The sequence below is a fragment of the Theropithecus gelada genome, chromosome 13 (assembly GCF_003255815.1).
Source record: "Theropithecus gelada isolate Dixy chromosome 13, Tgel_1.0, whole genome shotgun sequence".
Lineage (NCBI taxonomy): Eukaryota > Metazoa > Chordata > Mammalia > Primates > Cercopithecidae > Theropithecus > Theropithecus gelada.
Genome location: NC_037681.1, coordinates 14,370,504 through 14,394,124, shown reverse-complemented (window position 1 = coordinate 14,394,124; position 23,621 = coordinate 14,370,504). Strand labels below are relative to the sequence as shown.

General features: G+C 40.0%; 1 protein-coding gene across 1 annotated transcript in view; it reads left to right on the top strand.

Annotated features, from left to right (window-relative positions):
• The window catches only part of SLC9A4 (solute carrier family 9 member A4), a 60,568-nt gene extending 40,839 nt beyond the window's left edge, over positions 1-19,729 (top strand). Inside the window, exons 9-12 of the mRNA XM_025354681.1 lie at positions 5,112-5,208; positions 10,265-10,396; positions 11,423-11,510; positions 18,578-19,729. Coding sequence (XP_025210466.1) covers positions 5,112-5,208; positions 10,265-10,396; positions 11,423-11,510; positions 18,578-18,936 — 676 coding nt within the window. The 3' untranslated portion in view covers positions 18,937-19,729. The remainder of the gene's footprint in view (positions 1-5,111; positions 5,209-10,264; positions 10,397-11,422; positions 11,511-18,577) is intronic.
• The last annotated feature ends 3,892 nt before the right edge of the window (positions 19,730-23,621 follow it).

The window sequence follows — 23,621 nt, the reverse complement described above, 5'->3', positions numbered from 1 at the left end:
GTCTATGTAAAGAGAAAGTTGTGTTTGTAATTGCATCTGAGGCGAAGGTCTACATGAGATTGTGAAATTTGCCTTGAGTCTATGTGAGACCAGCTTGGAGTAGAAGCAGCGAGTGGCCTGGCTTCCTGAGGAACAGGGAGTTGTTGTGGAAGCAGGACATAGGGAGGGGTGATACTGGAATATAAACCCATCATTACAAGATGATTTTCCGTGCAACGTGGTAGAGCCTCTGGTAGCCACTTGTCCCAAGAGCTGGCTAAATACTTCTTAAAACTGCTTTAACTCTGAGATTTAATGAGAGCCCCTTCAATGTCAAAAGAATGCATTAATTTCCCAAAGATGCCCAGTTTTTCCTCGAAAAAAATGATTTATAAATTGGGAAAATTAATCACAACATATATTTAGGATAAGGAGCATGGGCCCCCTCCATCCTGTTGTCTTCAGCAGGTAAAAACACTTGATCATATGCTTCAATTATGTCTTCACATTTAAAAAGGCAGTTGGAAGAAGAGCTAAGAATAGGTAGCAATAAAATTGTCACTATTGCCTAAGTCTTATTTCTGAGATAACACCTTCATCCCTTGCCTGCTAATAAATCAGAAACACCCTTGCATTTCTTACATGGCCTGAGAAGAATCCTAACTAGCGTCCCTGAGGATATTTCAATATAATGCAAAGCTTTCTGCCTTATTTCTTAGTGACTTTTCTTTGAGGGTTGGCGGGGGGGTGTTGATTTGTTTTGATGCTGCCCATCACGTGGCTTTAAGGAAACTTCTGATATTAAAATGGAAAAGTGCTGACAAATATATATTGGCAATGCTCTGCTGCATCATAGTGGAATCTCAGGCAAAGGAAACATCAGGCATATTGATCCTCTGTTATTTAAAATGTTGATATTATATTCATCAAGAATTTTTTGCATTGACCTTTATTTCTAAAAATATTGCATTTGAATCTGACTTACCTTAGTTACTGAGTTTTTTGGAACCTCCTTGCATTTGACACCTTTGATCCAATCCTGTCTGTTAGACACCTCCTATGTGCCAAGCACCGTGAAGCGGACACAGGCCTTGCCCTCATGGACACCACACTCTGGTAGGGTCATGACATTAACAAAAAAGGCCACACAAACATAATCATAAAGAACAGAGAGCTATGCAAGTCTATGAGAGGTGCACCTCACCTGGACTCCTTGCCTTTGGCCTGCTCACTGAGGGATCAATGCTGATTAATGCAGTTTAGACCATCAGAAACTTCCTTAATTGCTTTGCTCACTTAAGTGAGCACTTGGTCTAGGAAGGCAGGCGTGCTTATCTCAAATGAGAATCAGTCTGCCAGGTGGCAAAGCATATTTTGAATTTTTGTATTACATTGCATCAGCCATAAGCATTTGCCTTAATTTCTGATCTCAAGGCAATCTTTAAACCAGTTTTATTTGGAGCAGGGCCTGCCAGTTGAGTTAATTATTTCTTTAGAAATGCATTTAAGATTAGTGAGAGAGCCTTATAGGTACGAGATAATTTTTTTCCCTCCTACACTCCAAGCAGGTAGTTAACTGGGGTGGGAGAGATTTTTTAAAGTTGATATTTAATATGTATTTAGTATTTAAATTGCATTTATTTGATCTCATCAGAAATCTGTAGGACGTCAAGCAAAAAGGAATTCCTCTCCTGAGATCAAAGCAGCGAATTTCTTACAAAACAAACCTTCATACAATAATAGGAAAAAGAAGTGTGTACTCAGCTCGCTTTTTATTATTCTGTATGAGATGATAACAACAAAATGCACAGGTATTTTTTTCTTTAGAAGTTCAAGCAATTGTTCTACAAAAGGTTTAGATTTTCAAATTCTATGACCTTCAGGAGAACACTGCCACCATGGTTGTCTATTTGCACAGTTTGGATAATGTTGGTTTTTTGGAATCCTATTGCTTTTACATACATTACCTTATGTGAAACTCAAAACAATCCTATGAATAGGTAGAATATGCACTTGGATTACTATTTCAAATATGAAGCGGCTCATCTCACCAATGAGTGGTAAGCTGTTAGAAATTATCAGAGATAGAGGCTCAAGCTGATTAAAAGCGTTGAAGCTTTAAACACTTTTGGATTAAAGTGATATTAAAATATTTATATATTTATAGGCATAACAAATGACAACCATACAACTTCGAAATGTATTTTAAAACTCCCAAATAATTTTAATGTGTCCTTTATTTTTTAAAGAAACCTAAAGTAACTTCATTGTAGTCTAAGAATTTTCTAATGGATCGCACATTGACAGGTACAAATTCACATTTCCACATTCTCACCCAGAAGACTAGGATGCAGATTCTGATGCCATTTTTCACTTCCACAATGGAACACTGTATTCTGAGGGGCGGCATCATCTCAGCCACTCGTCACTCATTCCAAATGTTGTTCATCTTGGTGACCTCTGTAAAAACATGCAAAGCAGCTGCACACACAGCGCTGCTGGTGGGCACCACTGTGTGCATCGCAGGCAAGTCTTCCTCTGAGCCCACTTTTCCTAAACACTTCACATCTTAGCTGCTTAAAAAAAGAGATGTGTTCTTCTAAATAAATTAGCAAATCATATTTGATCTTTTGGAACTTCATACTATGATATGTGTATTCTACTAGATATTATAGTAGAATTGAAGCCTCTTTTTACATTATTATAGCAACTGATCAAAAGAGACAAAGAATGAGGGACCATTGAAGAGAGGTTGATTAATGAGAACAAATATACACTTAGATAGAAGAAATAAGCTCTGGTGGTTGACAGGACTGCAGGGTAACTATAGTTAACACTAACTGATTGTACATTTCAAAATAGCTAGAAGAGAATGATTTGAATGGTTCTAATATAAAGAAAATATAAAAATGCAACGTAATGGATATCTCAATTACCCTAATTTGATTATATGAATGTATCAAATTATCACATATACCCTAAAACTATGTACGACCATTATGTATCAATATAAAAGATAAGTAAGAAGCGTTATGAGAAATATGAACATTGTATTCAATATACTTAGGTTCAGATTTTTCCAGTTTGATTGAAATTATTGCAGAACTTTTATTTAAGGTGATGAAGATCTCCTTTACGGATAATGAATCAATGGTCCAGTGACAAGAGTCTTTTGGTTTATAAGTTGACTTGATATGGAAATGATCACTCATTCAGTTTTTCTAAAGCTGTATCTCCTGTGCTTGTGCTGGGAGTATTTCAGGGACGATTTTGCTAATGAAGCGGCATGAAGAAACCTCCAGGTATCACCTTGCCCAAGTGAGTCAATTCTATAGCTGTAGAATGATAGTTGCTATAATTCTATAGCTGCAGCTTCTCAATGTGACTCCATGATGGGAGATGCCTTTGGGATACCTGGAGTGCTCATTCCAACCAGAGCTTGAATGGACTTTACCTAAGTTCGTCCTTCCCAAAGTGGTCAATTATAAACTGGGAAGAGTGCCAAGTTACATCTACTGCTATATCAAGTGTAATTTTACCATTTCCTTTATCAGTGGTTTCTCCTATTAGGTTGTTTCATAATGAACACATAAATGGAACTATTTGACTGGCTGTTGTTTCTGCTTAGCAGTACATCACATTCACCACATTAAAGGAATGTGTTCAGATTGTGGAAGTGTGTGGGCATATCTAAATCAGAATAAATGTTATTTGAAGGACATTTAAACAGTTAGGTTGAAATGCCCTGATAATAATGTTAAGATCACCAAGGGTGGTAACTGTGTATCAATAGAGGTGACATTTGCAGCTTTATGATATGGAAACTGATTTCAATCAGTTTGTAGAGAGGACATTAGTCAGTCTACAGATAGCATTGCTAAACAAAATCCAGGCTTGCTGTGATATTCAGTACCCAAGTCCTTTAAAATCTTTTATCAAACGTACATTACTTTTAAAATGTCTTCACTATTGATGGCTGTATTGCTAGTAATGTTTTGAAAAATACTTGAAAGGTGGCCTGTATTAAAACTAATCATTACTCAGGTCTGTGGCCAATTATCTTAAGAGCGTATGCAAGCAGATATCAAAGCTCCAGTGCCCTTATGCATTCAAAATTCAAAAGAGCTGAGGCTAGAAACAAACAAACAAACCCATTAGGGTTTATATCAAGATGTTAAGGAAGGTGATAGTATTAAAAAGGGAGTTCATTATTTTTAGTTCTCTCTTTTTGGTTCTTATGTTCCACATGGAATATATATTATTCATGTAATATAAAGTTTTTAAAAATTACTGCCACTAGATTGTAATCAAATATACTTGTCACATGAGAATTCTTCCCCCAGGATTGTCAGGACTTTATAATCCCCAGAGGACAATTGTGCATTGACTGCTAACCTGGGCACAGGCATAACCCAGTTTTTAATCCCTTCCAGAGGTGGGAAGGGGTCACGGTGTACAATATCTCAGAGCTGGGCTGGCTCTCATGGTATAAATAGTCTAATTGCCCTTGTAAAATGTGATTCTGGTTTCTTCAATTATTTCTTAATCAAAGATAAAATCCTACAGGTACAATTCCAATACAAATGTACTCATGAAACTAACATTTTGTTAGATAAATGCTAATCAAAATGTGGTGGTGTGTAGAAGGTATTAAATCTGTGAATTGTTTGCCACCCGTCCTCAGTGAGATAGGTAAGTACAAAACTAGCAAAGAGTTTGTCTTGGACTGAATCATTTTTTTCTGTTGCATTTAATGGTAAAATATTTGGATTGCATGGTACGGTATCATTTTCTAACAATGGACTTTTATTGTATTGTACAAACATTCCAGTTCATAACAGATTTGTGGGGGGAAAAAAAAACTTGTTACCACTTTAGACCTTTTTCAAAAAATGGGTTGGAATAATTACCACATATAAGCTATAGGCAAAGGACCAGTATTTTCAAAACCTGAAATCAAGACACGTGTTCTGACATTTCAAATCAACTTACTAGAACAATAGGAAAAATTATATGTAGGATTCTGGAGCTTAGGATTCCCCTCAGTACAGAGCAAGGCCCACTGATATTTTTGTGGCACCTCTTGCCAAATGAAAGAATAACGTTTGTCTCTTCTCCAATAACAATTCCAGGGCCCAGAGGATACAAGGAATCAAAAGACTTTCCCCTGAAGATGTGGAGTCCATAAGGGACATTCTGACATCCAACATGTACCAAGTTCGGCAAAGGGTGTGTATGAGCCACCTGTGTTGTCCCCCTTGTCTGTCCTTGAAGTCCTTCAGGAGTCCTCTGATGTTCATGTCATCCTCTGTAAGGTGAACTCTTGCTGAATATTTTCTCTCTGCTTAGTTTGGAGAATAGAAAGTTAATTGTCATGTTTCTGCTGCAAAATTGGCACCTGTGGCATAAAAAGAAGTGCAAATCTAGTTACTGTCTCTAGGGGGCAGGCTGCCCTAGCCCTGCAGCCTGGTGCTTTCCAGAACTAGCAGGTCTCTCTGCAAAGAAGCTCATCCACCACACCACAGAACAAAGATGGCACCAGGACGCTGATCACAGTGCACTTGTCCCAATTGTATTGACTACAATAAGAAAGTTGAGATAGTTTAGGTTCCAATATTGAAACTATAATTTATAATGCATAAATGCCTGAATAAAAGGAGACATCTTATTTCTCTATTTTGGAACTAGGTATGAAATCTCTACTAGTCCTTGGGAACTGGTCCAAAGTGCATACTAAGAGGATTTCTGAGGGCAGTGAATGAATCTTTCTGAAACTTTGACTTAGTTAAATATTCCATCTAATTAGTCATCTAACGAAGTCATATAATGAGAAGTTTTTATAGTTTGAGGATTTGATCATCCATCCTAATCCTAATACTTGGGTGTGATTAGAAATGAATTCATTTTGAGGACCTTTAGTTTTGTGACTGTGTCCTTGATCATAGTCTTAATGAAACTAAAACAAAATCACCTAGACAAAGCTCCTCATTTTCAAAGGGAAGATGATGAGGTCAGTGGAGTTGGTTATCTGACTTTTTCAAGGTTACAAAACAAGTCCAGGTTAAGAACGCAGGACTTCTACCCACCCACCCAGTGGTCTTTTCATGACTCTGGACTTACATAATCCAATGAAAGTGAATGTTTTCTGGTCTCCTGTTTCAACTCAAAGGTCAGTGATTAAGAGGAATGTGTCAGCGAAAGGCTCTGCACCAGCTGGAGGAATACAGGTCAGCACTAATGGTACTGTGCTTAGAGTAAATTCCAAGGCTTTCAAATCATTCCAAGTGAAACTGTTTCAGTAAGACTATCACATCCTGCCTTAGATAAATAATAGATAACAACTTCCTGGTTTGAAGAATGTGGCTAGCTTAGTGAGAGCCGGAGTCCAGAGGGTACCTGTTACTCAGCCTTTTCCCTATGTAGATGAAGATCAAGTTTAGGGAAAGGTCTGGAAATGCAGATGAAGATCCTAGGACTCTAATCCAGTCTAAAATAAGGTCAACTGCTCATCCTTTCTTTTCTTCCTTGGATGCAGTTTCCAAGATAGTCTCCTTTCGTCTCTTTTAATAAGTATCCTATGCATTCTGCTTTCCAGAGTTCTACTTTCTAAGATATACAGCACCTCCCTTCCTCATTGCCCTCAAATTAAAGCACAAAGGCATCTTTCCATTTAAGAAGTTTATTGCTGATGACCTTGGGAGCCAAATAGGGAGAACGCAATTGATAAACAGAGGGCAGTTACAAGCCTATGAGGTGGCTCTTTGACTCTACTTTGCTTACTCCATAAGTCAAACTCACCAGTCCTACCTCTTCCCGTCTTCCTCTCCTTACTCAGCTTTACAAAGGTCATGAGAATTCTGTCTTCCACCGTGGTCCTCTTGATCTCTTGAAGGAAAAGTCTACCTGAAAATGCAACTCAGGACAATTATACATTTACTCTGTTTCTAGCAGACAATCTACATTTTTGAGGAATGTCACAAAAGGTGTACCTTAGCCATCCTGCACTCTGTAGCCTGGATGATAGATGCAGGCCTGGTAGCCAGGGCATTTCTCACTGTTCACATCTTGAAAGAGGCCATCGTGGGCATCGGGAGTTACCTCAGAACAGGACCAGGATGAATGCAGAGTTTGACTCTGGGCGACCCTAATGCAGAGTTGATCCAAAACTGAGCTGGCCCTGCTGGGTCTGTTGCTCCTAGGAGGACTCCAGCCAATTCTGTTTGAAGTCCTTCGACTCAGTAAACCCAGGACAGAATCTTCATGGGTGAAAAACTTAAAGGACTCACCGCTGGAGGTTCCTGGTAGGACAACCACAGAGGAAGCTCTCTGAAACACAGCGGGGATGGAGGTTGAGAAATACTATGACTAAACTTACAAGAGAAGAAACTGGCTTCAGCCCAGACCCCCAGGATAGGTCACAGATTGATGGGTGGTTCCTGAGTAGCCTGGATAATCAGATTACTCTCAGAATTTCTACATGCTTTCAAAGGAAGAGAGCAATTTCAGTTTCCTTCAGCAAATAGTTAATGCACATCTAGAATGTGCCGGGCATCAGGAACACTGCACTGAATAAGACAAAGTTCCTTCTCCTTTAGGACTCAAGGTCCAGTGGGGAGTACAAGCTCCACTGTAACACAGAAATGGAGGGAGAGGAGGGAAGAAACTTGCATGCACATTATATGCATAGAGGCTTCTATGCTCCCTGTAGACAGGCAAAATAGAGAAGCACGTGGGTCATGGGAGGTTATGGGAGATGAAATAGGAAGCCAACCGCCCAAGTGTTCCTTAAAAAGTACAACCTCCTCCCAAGTCTAGGTGTAGGAAATCCTACTAGCAATACATTGTATGTATACACACACACACACACACACACACACTGCATTCAGTTTTGCATGATTTTAAAATTGATAAACAATTGTAAAAGTTTGTCTCTATATTCCTAATTCTTGTTTTATTTTTCACGACCGTGTCATGTTACCATTTTTAATATTTAATATTTCAATGTATAAAATGCACATAGGTTGAGGTGTATCATTACTAATGATAGACAAGAATTCATATTTCAAACTATTTTCAAATTTCAACTTTTTGGGGAAAATTCTTGTCAGATCTGTTAATGTGTCAGAAGTGGATGACAAAGAGCTCCCATTGGGAGAAGGAGAAAGTTGGATTTACCCTTCCCTCATTGTTCCCTTGGCCTTTAGTTTATGCCTTCTTTTCTTTTCCCTTGGAGACAGGTGTCACTCTCACTCTGTCACCCAGGCTAGAGTGCGGTGGCATGATCACGGCTCACTGTGGCTTTGACCTCCTACACTCAAGCGTTTCTCCCACCTCAGCTTCGTGAGTAGCTAGGACCGCAGGTTCGCACCACCACATCCAGCTTTTTTTTTTTTTTTTTTTTTTTTTGTATTTTTTTGTAGAGATAGGGTTTAGTCACATTGCCCAGGTCGGTCTCAAACTACTGGGCTCAGTGATCCACATGTCTTGGCCTCCTGAAGTGCTAGGATTACCGGTGTGAGCCACCTTAGCAGTCCAGTTTACACCTTCTTTACAACACTTTTTAAATACAATTATCTATTTTGTGAGGGGTACTTTAGTTAATAGCTAATGGAAACCACACGTCTACTTAACTGGATGCACACACACTGAAACACAATGAACTGCAAGCTGGTGAAACCTATGAGGATGCCATTGTGGATCCCTTGTTGACTTGACTGTCTCATGTATGGACTGAGTGAGGGCCCGTTATACATTCATATATTAAGTACTAATAGAGCTTCATATGCTTTGTATTTGTTTGGATAAAAATCAATAGAAATAGAAGTATCAGTATTTTCTTTCTCACCCTGTGGGGCATCTTGTGGCACTTTTTGGAGTGTGTGCACCCACCTAAAAAGCGCATGGCCTGAAAAATGCAGCCGCTACTCCTTGGCAGGCTACCTGTGGCCTGACCCCAGCCCCTCCATGCCCCTCCAGTCTCACCTCTCACACATTTTGAATGAAGCACCCCATTCTTTCGTGGTAGCAGACTCATTCCTGGCTCTTTTCCAGCACATCCTCTGACTGTCCTCTCACCTCCAAGGTGGTTACCAGCTGATGTCTTAGCTCATGTGTTTTCTCTTCCTAGAATTTATTCCCAGGATAACACTCACTCATCTTTCAAGACTTATCTCAGTACACTGAACCTTTTGCGTCCAAGACTGGATGAAGTGCCTTTTGCCTGTATTCTACGACCCCTGATGATCCCAGAGTCTTATCACTTACCTGCACGCATAGCATCTTATCCCTATTGATTTGACTTTTCCAGGAAACTGTAAGCCTTTTGAAGACTGTAGTTCTAATGTACTCACTTATTTAATCCTGTGCCTTCCACAGCACCTGAGGGCACATGGAGCATTTTCTCTATTGAAGTGGAACTGACTATCCCTATCACAGCATCCATCACTTGGGAGGGAGAGCCCCTGCGGTCCCGATCCTGTCATCTACCAGGACTTTGTGGTTTATTAGTGCACATTGTGTCACCTACTGACTCCTGGCAAATTGAGCATTTGCTGGTGGGCCTTTAGTGAGCACCAAAAAGGAGAGGAAATTTCAGTTAAGCATTTTGCAAACATTTGTCTGAGGACTGACTAATGTTGGCCTAGGGTCCATGACAAGTTTCCATTGGTCTGGGGTAAAGGACAAGGAAGACGTTCTCATAAAGCTAAATTGATTCAATTTGAAGGGCTATTTTTTTTAAAAAAATCTCAAATTATGTTCTTCTTGTGACTTTGGTTAAGAGACTTTCTTTCGGAATTGATGATAATGGTTGATAGAAATTGTGTGTGTGTGTGTGTGTGCGCGCACGCATGCATGTGTAGGTATCCTTAATTGGTAAAATTAAAAGACAACAGCCCTATGGAAAGTCCCAAAGTAGTTTAGTTTTGATATTTTCCTTTCTTATTAAATTCACTGGCCTGGCATCAAAAACATGACCCGGAAAGGAAAGTGTATCTACGGGGCAGGCCGAGTCTGTGGGTAACTAAGGGAAGGACCACTGTAAGGATTAGAGCAGAAGGCAGAGGCTCCAGCCACAGCTCTGCCCTGAGAGCAGCATGACCTGGTGTCACACACTTTTCTTCCTAGGACTGAAACTTGCTCATTCGTAATCAAGGCAAATGCTTAGCTGACCTCCAAGGTGCTCACCTGTTCTCTTGGTCTTAGGTTCCTGATGTTTCCATGGCTTCCTTGGCTGAAAGTTGTATGAAGGAGTCCTTACGTATTTGACATTCCATTTTCTCTGCAGACCCTGTCCTACAACAAATATAACCTCAAACCCCAAACAAGTGAGAAGCAGGCTAAAGAGATTCTGATCCGCCGCCAGAACACCTTAAGGGAGAGCATGAGGAAAGGCCACAGCCTGCCCTGGGGAAAGCCGGTATACTGGGGCTGGGGACTGGGACATTCCTTCAGTCTGCAAGTGTTTGTCACCTGCTGAGCCTGTTCCTGTACAGGATCTCACATGCGTGACCATCAATATTTACACAAACAAAACCCCACCTTGTTATCTGAGGGATCCTAAGGCAAGAGTGCAAGACACCAGAGCAACCTTTTTCTCTGGGTTCAGAATCTTAGGGACTGAAGGCATCTGCCCATAGGGTGCTGCCCTCCAGGGTGGGTCAAGGACTGCAATGCACTTGATGTGCTGTGAGTCCAGACCCAGACCTTATGGTGACCAGGTACTGACCATGCCCTTCAGTCCTCATGGTCAGTACCTGGTCCGACTCCTGGGCTCACCTTCACATCAGCCACTGTGTTCCTGCACTCTTCCCATTGAGGCCATAACAAACCAGTCTTACCTGCAGTTTGGATGGAGGCTGGGTGAGAAGCAGGCCCTAATCTCAAACCTATCCTCAGTGGGGATATGGGAGTAACTTTGAAAGGTTGCTAATGGTCTCTTTTGTCATGAGAGGGAAAGGAAATACATATTGGAGACTGGTGTGGTCTGCTTTCTCAAAACAAAAAAACTAAAAGCCAGTAATCCAAACAAGATGCCACAGAACAGGTCTGTGTTCCTCCCTTTATTTTATTTTATTACTTTTGAGATGGAGTCTCGTTCTGTCATCCAGACTGGAGTGCAGTGGGTGATGTGATCTCAGCTCACTACAACCTCTGCCTCCCGGGTTCATACGATTCTCCTGCCTCAGCCTCCCGAGTAGCTGGGATTACAGGTGCCTGTGACCATGCCCTGCTAATTTTTGTATTTTTAGTAGAGACAAGGTTTCACCATGTTGGCCAGGCTGGTCTTGAATTCTTGACCTCAGGTGATCCGCTCACCTTTGCCTCCCAAAGTGCTGGGATTAGAGGCGTAAGCCAAAGTGTCTGGCCCTTCCCTTTATTTGCCATGTGAAGCTCTGAATTGAGGCAGCTTATTCTGCTTTTTCTTTCTACTTGCTACCCACAGGCTGGCACCAAGAATGTTCGCTACCTCTCCTTCCCCTACGGGAATCCTCAGTCTGCAGGAAGAGACACAAGGGCTGCTGAGTTCTCAGGTAAGCTGCATGCCTGGCTTCTCTGCTGCTTTTCTGTAAAGGGTCAGATGGTAAATATCTGTGGGTGTGGAACAAGAGGCAACATTAAGAACATTATGTAGGTTACTTACATGATAAGAAAAAGAAGAAAACAACTTCTTTTATAGATGAAACTCATAACTTTGTTTATGAACACTGAAATTTGAATTTCATACAATTTTCACTTTTCATGAAATATTATCTTCTTTTAATTTTTTCAGCCCCTTAAAAATGTACTAACCATTTGTAGCTGACAGGCCATATACAAAGAGGAAGTAGGCCAGATAGAGCCCAAGGGTCATAATTTGATCACATCTTGAAGAAATGTGAAAGGGATGTTTTGCTGAAGTTCTAGTATTTACTCACCATTTAAGTATGAGCAGAATTCTCCAAACCTGGCTTAATTTCACTAAAATGATTTCACCAGACTTACTGATTAAATGTTTTCCATTTAATATTTAATTAAGTGGAATTCTTAGAATTATTGAAACTTTATTATTCTAATAAAAGCAAAGTTACTATTTTTATGTGTGTATAAAACGATTTGCTATTAGCAAAAGGTGACATAATATGTGTAACATGCCATTTATCTATTTTTATTTTCCTAACTTTTTTTTTTTTTTTTTTTTTACTTAAGCTCTTAGTTATAGCTGTTTATTGGTAAAATCTTAGTACGAATTTAAATAGTGGTTTTTTTTTTTTTAATTTATTTATTATTATTATACTTTAAGTTGTAGGGTACATGTGCATAACGTGCAGGTTTGTTACATATGTATACTTGTGCCATGTTGGTCTGCTGCACCCATCAACTCGTCATTTACATCAGGTATAACTCCCAATGCAATCCCTCCCCCCCCCCCTCCCCATGATAGGCCCCGGTGTGTGATGTTTCCCTTCCTGAGTCCAAGTGATCTCATTGTTCAGTTCCCACCTATGAGTGAGAACATGCGGTGTTTGGTTTTCAGTTCTTGTGATAGTTTGCTAAGAATGATGGTTTCCAGCTGCATCCATGTCCCTACAAAGGACGCAAACTCATCCTTTTTTATGGCTGCATAGTATTCCATGGTGTATATGTGCCACATTTTCTTAATCCAATCTGTCACTGATGGACATTTGGGTTGATTCCAAGTCTTTGCTATTGTGAATAGTGCTGCAATAAACATACGTGTGCATGTGTCTTTATAGCAGCATAATTTATAATCCTTTGGGTATATCCCCAGTAATGGGATGGCTGGGTCATATGGTACATCTAGTTCTAGATCCTTGAGGAATCGCCACACTGTTTTCCATAATGGTTGAACTAGTTTACAATCCCACCAACAGTGTAAAAGTGTTCCTATTTCTCCACATCCTCTCCAGCACCTGTTGTTTCCTGACTTTTTAATGATTGCCATTCTAACTGGTGTGAGATGGTATCTCATTGTGGTTTTGATTTGCATTTCTCTGATGGCCAGTGATGATGAGCATTTTTTCATATGTCTGTTGGCTGTATGAATGTCTTCTTTTGAGAAATGTCTGTTCATATCCTTTGCCCACTTTTTGATGGGGTTGTCTGTTTTTTTCTTGTAAATTTGTTTGAGTTCTTTGTAGGTTCTGGATATTAGCCCTTTGTCAGATGAGTAGATTGCAAAAATTTTCTCCCATTCTGTAGGTTGCCTGTTCACTCTGATGGTAGTTTCTTTTGCTGTGCAGAAGCTCTTTAGTTTAATTAGATCCCATTTGTCAATTTTAGCTTTTGCTGCCGTTGCTTTTGGTGTTTTAGACATGAAGTCTTTGCCCATGCCTATGTCCTGAATGGTACTACCTAGGTTTTCCTCTAGGATTTTTATGGTATTAGGTCTAACATTTAAGTCTCTAATCCATCTTGAATTAATTTTCGTATAAGGAGTAAGGAAACTTTTAAGTGTTAAAATCATGTTGGAAATTCAAATAAACTAAACATAGGATTTTAGTATTTAATCTTTAAGGAGTATATGTAATTACTTCAAAATGAAACTTTTTTTCTGATTTAAAAATATACTTGATACAAAATTAAAATCATTCAGTAGAGAAAAGCATGAAAAAGAAAGTTAGAAGCACTTGCAACCTCAATGCCAAGGTATAATCACCATAGAATGTTTTGGTGAGCATCCTTCTAGAATTCTTCCTATACCTGCCTGACCCCACACTACTCATATTGACACCTCCCCCCACAAAAAAATCACAAAAACATTGCATCCTATTATACACAAAAATCAAAGTATAGTCATTGTTTTGCAATTTTTATAAATTGCCTAGTTCACTGAACAAATGTTGTACATAGGTTTCCATGCCAGTAGATGTGGATCTAATACTCATTTTTAATGAGTTAATAAGAATTACATGCATGTGCCAAAGCTTATTAAGCTAGTTCCTAATTAATACTTAAGGTATTATCAACTTTTAATAAAGATAAACAACGATAAATAATAAGGACTCCTGACCACTTGTGATTGGTATTTTCACAAATAAGCAATTATTCCCTTAGTATATTTTCCTGGAAGTAAAATTTTGAGGTCAAATTCATATAGATTTAAATTTTTACAGATATTGTCAAAACACCATCACAAAAGATTATGTCACTAATTTGCCCTCACAACAACAGTCTGTAAGAATGATCTTTTCCTAATACCACTGGGCTGTTGTCAAACTTTTGAGTAATCTGTGATATGATAGCATAAAATTTATATGCCAGATTTAATTCATATGAATCTCTTTGATTTTTAGTGAAGTTGAACATCTTTCACATTTTGGAACCAATGATATTTCTTGGGGTGAAGTTTTCTGTTTCTGCCTTTGCTCATTTTTTGTTTTGTTTTGTTTTGTTTCTATTTGGTTGTTGATTTTCTTGAGATGAATTTGAAGAACCCTATATAACAAGGGTTCTTCATCCATTTTCTCTCCTAAATGATGCCAATGATTTATTTTTCTGAGGCCAGTCTCTCTCTGTCACCCCGGCTGGAGTGCAGTGGAACGATCTCTGCTCACTGCAACCTCTGCCTCTTGAGTTCAAGTGATTCTCCTGCCTCAGCCTCCTGAGTAGCTGGGATTACAGGCATATGCCACCACACCCGGCCAATTTTTGTATTTTCAGTAGAGACGGGGTTTCTCCATGTTGGCCAGGCTAGTCTTGAACTCCTGACCTCAGGTGATCTCCCAGCCTGGGCCTCCCAAAGTACTAGGATTACAGGCATGAGCTACCAAGCCTGGTCAATAGTTTAATTTTTAAAAATAATCTTCCTGGTACAAATAACCTGGAACCAGTTTTGTTATTTGAGTGAGAAAACAAGAAAGTGTCACCGTTATTTTTTTTTTAATTTAAATTTTTTTAGAAAAAAATTTTAAAAAGGGACAGGGTCTCTCTATGTTGCCCAGGCTGATCTCTAACTCCTGGGCACAAGGGATCCTCCTGCCTCGCCCCCTAACATGCTAGGGTTACAGGTGTGAGCCCCCATGCCTGGACGACAGTTATTTCTTAAGAGACGAGCATCAATACCGCATGACTATGGTAGCAGGAGATGACCACGGAGCAGCCTCATTTGAGCACTAATGAACAAATCTTAAATAAGCATTAGAAACAAAATACAGCAAAACATTAAAAGTACAATACACCTTGCAAAGTGGGTGTATTCCAGAATTTGAGAGTCGTTTAACGTTTGGAAACATACATACATGATTCACTAGACTAATAAACAGGTCACAGGATCCTAGCCTTTTAATAGATGTCCTCACTAAAGGATATCTCAGTCACACTTTCAGTCAAAGCCATAAAATGCCAGGAAAAAAATAGACAGAGTCTATATGAAGGAAAAATAAAATTCTACTTCTCCACGCTGTCACTTCTGGTCTATGAAGAGGATAATATTGGTTCCCTCCATATGCAATTGTATTGTCCTGATGCAAAGCCAGTCTCATACATGCAGGGTACACATATCAACAGGTACATAAAGCCACTAGAACAGAGCCTGGAACCAAGTAGATGTGCAAGAAATATTAGTCGTTATTACTATTACTACTTAGGGACTTAAGGAAGCCTTGACTTGCATAAATACAGATGTTCTTGGAAAGAAAGACAACGCTTCACAATGTCGCTTCTACATGAATTAATTCAGACTTGGAATGAACTGTTAGTCCCAATGATTTCTTTTCTTTTACATATACTCGGCTGGTTCTAAATTTCAACTAGGTGAATAAAGAGAGTGGTTAAACTAGAAATCTGAGGGAAAAGTAATGAAATAGCACTTATGTTAGCAGTTTTCTTTAATAAGTTTTAAAGATGGGAAATCAGTGCTCTGCAATACGTTATGAGTCGTATGTCTGTAGGATTTTATATACTTGTTCCTGTTTGTCATGGAAACTTATGCCTGTATATGCAGACTCATTTCTGGCTTGCTTGGAATTAACTCTACTGTGAATAATTTGTAATTTCTGTGGTTGTGATTTATGAAAAATAATAAACCATGATACATTTAAAAAGGATTATAATAATGATGAGGATAAGGCTGAGATGGTCCTCAATGTGTAGCCAAGCACAACTGATCACTGGAATCCTTCTCACCAAACCCGAAGTCTCTCTCCACCAGGAGAATGGCTGGAGGGGATCTAGGGGAGACAGTGGAGACTCTTGTTCTGCAGGCAAGCAGTCCCTGGCTAACCCGCCTGAAACTTGGAGAATGCTTCCCTTCCTAGCTCTCCCCTTGCCCTCCAGGGTCAGGACTTTTCTTGTTCTGGATGTCTTGGAGCTCCATGCTGGTTTGGAGGACTTCACATGCTCTTTCGGGGCTCTTTTGCCTTTAGGGCTCACTTAGTGTTATAAGTAGAGAGGTCTTGCCTGGAAACCCCTTAAATGACGAGGCTGCTTAGAATCCATGTGCATTGAGGCAGATGAAAAAGCTCTGGAGATGAACGGTGGTGATGATAACATGACAATGTGAATGCACTTCATGCAATGAACTGTACACTTATTTACAGTTAGACAAAAAAAATGGTTAAAATGGTCAATTTTGTGTTATGTATATTTTACCACAAGTTTAAAAAATATGGAGGTGGGGAGGGTTGCACTCCAGGTTTGGGTGTCTGAACAGTGTATCCTGCATCAGGTAGTTCATCCTCTATGTGCTGGGGCTCGCCCTGCGCTGAGCAGAAGCACCTTCCTTATTTCTCCTTTCACGCCAGGGTGCCCATGTCCAGAAGTTCAGGCTGTCGGTCAGGTGGGAGGTAAAAGAACAGATACTCAGATTTTGTTGACAAAGTATCCACTGCTCTGCCTGGAACTGCACTGCCTGGGTGCCCATATGGAGGAGAGTTACGCAAAAAGGACGAAACACAGTCCTCACTCTTCCTTTTTCTGCCTTCTGCTTTCCAGCCAACTTCTTCCTTCAATTTTGGGCAGCTCTAAGCTGAGCGAAACTTTGCAAGTCACACACCCATGCCTCTTCCTAGAGCTTGGAGTCCACTGTGAAATAACCCAGAGGGTGGTCGGGAAACCGAAACCACGACTAAGATCTGTCCACTGATGGGGCGTTCAGCAGGAAAGCTTGGAGTGAGAGAACAGGGTTTGGGGGCAGAAGCCTCCAGGCCATTGCTTCCTTAGCTAGTGCTTCAAGCACCAAGGATCCAGAGGGACTGGTCCCAGGCCTCGTCACAGAGCACACATTAAAGGAGAGTCATGGAAAACAATGGACAGATATATTAATTAATGTTTTCTTTATTGAAAGAAGTTGGTCTCCCTTGCCCAATTTCCAAGTTACCTTCTTAGTATAATTGGGTCACATTTTAGAGAAACATTATTGAACAGAATATTTTAAGATTTTCAGGTGTCCCACATTCCAAATACATTTTTTCGATGTAAATCTTTGGGCATATTCATTCTAGACGTGTAGTTTTTGTTTTGTTTTTTAGGAGGAAGAGTGAGAGAAGGAACACGGCTTTCAGATTTAAATATAAATGTCTGAAAATACCTAAGTTCTTAGGAGAATTTTTAAAGGGAAAATAAATTTATGAGGCTAAGACTTTGAGGAAATGAGAGGAAATGAGATATGTGAGAAATATTCCTTTAAAGATGTGTGCACATTGAAGTGGGGACAAGGCAATGTCCTAGGCATGGGTTAGGGGTCTGGAAGAGAATCCAAGAGGGGACATTGTATACACAGCTGCTGGCTTCCCTCGCACGAGGGAGCCCTCCCTCTTGCACGTGGATACACCAAGGAGGCATGATGGTAAGAAGTGGATTCGAAGCTGGGCAGGCTCTGCTCAAACTCTGGTCCCATATTCACCAGCTTGTGATATTGAGCATTGCTTAACCTTGTAAAATCTCAGCCACTTTACCTGTGAGATTCATAACTTTACTCACCTGGAAGGGCCTCTATGAGGATTCAATGGCATGATATATGTAAAAGGATGAGCACAGTGACAGGCATATAGTAAATTATCAGGAAAGGGAAGTTCCCATCAAGTGCCAGTCAGTCTGTCACCTGCTTACTCCTCTGAAAGGAGGGCATCCGGTCACACCCTGGTCTCTGCTGTGGCTCCCTCCTATCCCCCTTTCTCCAGGATTGACTTTTTCTGTATCAAAGATTGGAATTCAGATGTAATGCTTTCTGGTAACCCCTGATGAAAAAGCAAACCAAGATAAAAGCAACCACTTTCAGATGGCTGCACCACATAACCTTCTGTGTAGCGCTGGCTTTGGACAAGACCAAGTATCTTTGTGTCCCATGGTTTATGTCTATGGCCAACTGATCTGATTCTGTAAAAAGCCACGACCTTACTTGCCTGGGGAGACTGGCTTGATACACCATTTTTCATGCATTTCTATTTATTTATGACACTGCACTTATAGCTTCTGTCCTCCCATCTGCTTCGGGCAGTGTCCTCGAGAAGGAAAAATTGTGCTGATAAGAAAGTTGAGTGTAGAGCTGAAACCTCAGGCAAGGGTTTGCTTCACTCTGACTTCCTGCCATGTGGATATTAAGTCTTACCTTTGATCTTAAGTCCTGTTCCTTCCTCTTCTTGCCATGATGTTTTCCTAGATGATGACAGCAGCGATCCAGGATCCCCATCCATCATGTTCAGCGCACTCTCTCGGATAGGGTCGCTTCAGAAACAAGAGGCACAAGAAATAATCCCGATGAAGAGCCTACACAGAGGAAGGAAGGCATTCAACTCTGGTTATCAAAGAAACACAAGCCAAGAAGAGTACTTGGGTGGAGTAAGGAGGGTGGCTTTAAGGCCCAAACCTCTGTTTCATGCAGTGGATGAGGAGGGTGAGTCTGGAGGGGAGAGTGAGGGCAAGGCCTCTTTGGTCGAGGTTCAGTCGAGGTGGACAGCTGACCGTGGACACAGCAGGGACCATAACAGGTCCCACAGTCCTTTGCTCCAAAAAAAATAGTGTTATTGTCCACAAGATTGTTTTGGTGTTTCTCAAGAGTCTGTCTTCCTGTGACTGTGAAAGAAGGATTTCTGGAATTCAGAATAGAGCTATTGAGTTTGCCGTTTTGAAGCTGTTAGACATCGATCTATAAGCAGCAGGAAGATTTTTTCCAAGGACTGGGAGCAGACTTGCAGGCTCTTCCATGTTCTTAGTGTGGGATACCTTTAGATGAATTCCCGGTGAATGAGAGAAGTTAATCACCCCAGGAATTAGACACTAAGAATTCCTAAGAACTTTCTATCACAAGCATCGGATCCAAGCCATATATTGAAATACAAATGTGATTGGTCAGTAATTCACATTGCCAATATGCATATGCAACTTATAATCCAATTAGAACTAGAAGAGCCTTTGAAGTCACCTGACTCAGCCCCCTGTGTTTATAGAAAAGGACATGTAGTCCCTGTGAACTATGGTGAGTTCATAGTCGGATTGCCCTCCCTCCAAAATGAAACTGATTTGATTTTGATTTCACATTCAATATGCAATAATTATGTTTTATCAGAGATAAAATTTGTTATGAATTTGATTTAGTCAGTAGCAATGATAGATGTGATACACACTATAGGATTAATCTGTGAACAATGGGGTTAAGGTCTATTTCATAATTGGAATATTTATTTTAAAAATGAACATTAGAAACAAAACAGCCATAAACAGAGTTTAATAGCAATGACATCAACAACACGTATTTATTAGGGGTGCATTTGTAGGGTGTGACATTTTACTCTAGGGTATAAAACTATTTTTCAATTTCATTTTCCATCCCCATTATCTCTGAATTTGACCTTGAATCTCACACTCCAGCTCTTCAATTTTACTCACTTGTTGTCTTCTCTTCTGGCCACCAGTAGGTTAACAAACATTTATCAAGCATTGTTATTGGGCGAAATGACTAATGCAACTAACCAAATACCCTTTTGCCATCACTGTTTTTGGCATCTCTACCATCCTCAGCTTATTTAATCTTATATGTCTTTAAAGGCCATGATCAAGGGCATCCTCCATCCCTAGACCAGCCTTTACCTTCTCCCTTGGTGCCCCACATCCCTTTGGATATGCTATATGCCTTATCTGTGAATTATGTCTATGCATACACACGTGGGTCTGTTCCGGTGGTCAGTGGGCTGAAGGACAGGGAGGACAGTTTGTTCATTTTAAATTGTATCCATTTATCTGTTGGGTTTTTTATCTCACCCCTTTACCTATTTTGTATTTTTTGGCTTTTTTTTTCATCTTTTTCTGTTATCGGTTATCACAGTGCCTTGTGCCTGGTAGATTATAAATGTTAAACTGACAATAGTGTTTTAGATCTGTAATGGGCATTTGAAAAGGCATAATCAGGCATTTTTATTTTGTAGATGATAAAAATGAGGTCTTGAGATGCTCTCTGATGCCAGCTCAGAGTTTGTTTTTCCTTGAGGGATGCTTGCTTGTCCTCTAATATAACCGGTGGATGCTAGTTACTAAAGACATGTGCTTTCTCCTGAATGTATCTTTTTTTATGACTTGAACTCATTTTCCTGCTGCAGTGGTAGAAAGGCCATCAAAGAAGCCCATTTGTCTTTCTCCTTCCAAACCTGAAATATAAAGCTGCTTCTAAATTGTCTAAATATCTTGATTTTAATAAAAATTACACGCTATCAAATAACAGTAATCAGCCTAAAGGGATAGAAGCACACATAAAACTCAGGAATCTTTGGTTTTGTCCTTGGTTTTTTGTTTGTTTGTTTGTTTTTTGTTTTGTGTTGTTTTTTCTGTCACCCAGACTGGAGTGCAATGGCATGATCTTTGCTCATTGCAACCCCTGCCTCCCGGGTTCCAGCAATTCTCCTGCCTCAGCCTCCCAAGTAGCTGGGACTACAGGTGCGTACCACCACATCTGGCTAATTTTGGTATTTTTAGTAGAGACAGGGTTTCGCCATGTTGGCCAGGTTTGTCTCCAACTCCTGACCTCAAGTGATCTGCCTACCTTGGCCTCCCAAAGTGCTGGGATTACAGGCATGAGCCCCTGCACCCAGCCAGATTTTGTTCTCTTTGTTTAAAGAAATAAGCAATCAACAACAAAAGAAAATGTGCTCCATGAAAGAAAGGCAGTGGGCCATTATCCTTAAACCATAGATGGAGATACAGCAGCAGAGAGAAGTCATCAGAATTCACCTTTCCAGTGCCATTAAGGAAACGAACTCTTGAGACCTGAAGTGTCCCCACATCCCTTACTGGACTCTGTCCATACAACAACAAGATATCCATTGCGAAGGCCCCTTCCAGGAGCAGCCGGCAAGGTCTAAGAATCAGTGGACTCTATCTAAACTCTCCTGTTTTACCCTGAGATGCTGGTGCCATTAAGGTGAGGCGTGGTATGACTTAGTAGAGTAGAACATTACCCTTTAGTTGGTAGAGGTCATAATGGAGTTGTTTTCCCCAAGGACATGTGTTCATCTAGACAGATAGGCATGGCTGTTCAAGCTTAGAAAGAGGCCCTGAAGCTACTTCCTAAAACTCGTGGCAGGTTGAAGGCCCCAGTGATGCTGTGGTGCTGGTGGCTCTGTCAGACATGGAGAGCTTACGGCCAAAATGGCCTCTGTATTTCATCATCCACTATTGTCTGAAAATGCAGTGTGATTTGATCTTCCCTCCATACCCTCTGGAAGGGCAGTGCACTTTGGAGATTGGTTGAGTGTACAGCAGCTAGCCCAGGAATGCTCTGGTTATCAATTTCACATGATGAGTTTTTCCAAGAGGCACCCAGCAGTGCAGCAGAGGGGATATTCTCTTGAGTGTCAAGGACAGCCTGTTGCTTCTTCCCTACTTCCCGCTGAAAGCAAATTAAATTGCATTCAGTTTCCTATTTTGAGCCTGGCTTCTGGTCCACTAAACAGTCAACATTCTCTGCCAATGGGCCCAAAGAATTTGTCCTTTTATTTTCAACCTAAAAAAAAAAAAAAAAAAAAAAAAAAAACTCATGCACAACACACACAATCCTAATTTTCTTCTAAGAGTTTTTGTTTTTGTTTTGTTTGTCTTTAACTTTCTAAAATCTAGTTATATTATTAGCCTGAAGGGTCTTGGGTTTCAGTGAATTTCTGAAGTTGAGTAAAGTATCATTTCTTTTTTTGTTTTTCCTATATAGTAGGCTTCCACTTTAAAGATTTTCCACACATTTATGGTGTTTGGGATATGGTAAATGTTCTTATTCGTCCTCCTCAAGTCTGACATGATGCCATGGGCACCTCTCCTGTGTTTAACCTACCTGCTAGAACAGAAACATTGGCTTATAAGCGAATCCACTATGACAAAGTAGAGAATGAGATTCTGGACACTTTATTATGTGTCCTTTATTCTTTTCTTTCTCTCACAAAGTCTCTATACTGTGCTTCTCTGAGAAAGTTGAAGGGTCATGGGAGGCAGAGCTGGAATTACCACCCGAGTTTCATGATAAAATTACTTTTCCTGTATAAGAGGTGACTACTAAGGCAGAATTCAAGTCTTCAGCCTGGAATGTTGATTTCAATTTGCAGAGAAGCCCCGTGAATACGGCCTCACCTATCAAGATGCCTGACACTATGATCATTTAGATTTTCAATAACATAGTTATTTCAAAGCCCAGGCTATGAAATCAGACCACTTGTAGCTGAGAGACTTTGGGGAAGTTAATTGTCATACTTAGGCTGAAATTTATCAATGGATAAAATAGGGTAGTAATTTTATCTACCTCATAGAATGATTGTGAGGATTAAATGAGATAATACACATAAAATTTTCAGCTTAGATTTTTTTTTTTTTAATAGAAGAGTTTGATCACTATTAGCTATAATTATTTAGGCTAAAATTCATGTGCCTATGAAGGAGGACATACATTGCTTTAATTATGTGAACTGAGACTGAGACTTCTGAAAGCTAGCTGGATTGGCAGAAGAGAGGATATTTGAGGGAGCAAGGGAGAAGATGTGACAGAAATAGAGAACATCGCCACCTTGATCCCAGCTCTACCTGGACACATTTCTACCCAGCATCCATCAATCAAGAGCAGACCAAAGGTGGGGCTTGAATATGGAGTCACATCTTTCGACCAAAACACAACTTCATCTTGATTGTTTTTAGGTCATTACCTCAAATATCAGCAATATTGCTTTTTTGTTTGCTGGCTTGCTTTTCATGTAGATACCCTGGTGTACAGTTCTAATCTTGATTCACTCCCAGAGAGACCATGGCGTTGCTTCTGTACACTGTGATGGGCACACAGTGAGGAAAAGGGAAACCTGTTTGTTGAGAAATAATTCAATGGAGTTTTAATTCCCCAGTTTGGAATTTCATTTCTATAAGAGACCTTCCCTCCAAAAAAGTGATTCTTTTAACTTGTGAATATTAACTAAAGAGATAAGTGTTTAAGCACTTTTAGTATGGAACAAAATAGTTTCTGGTACTTTTCATAATGTTGCAAAATTAGGCAAAGTAAAATTTTCTTAATAAATGAAGTCAATGAGTGTATTGATGTTGTTTAAGGTTTTTGCAAGTCTACCCACAAATAAAACAGGTGGTTTCTTGTAGTTTTAAATTGTTTTTGTTTTAATTATTTTTCTGGCTAAACTCTGTCAAGTATCTCATTTCTAATTCCTCCTGAGAAAACCCAGCAGTGCAGA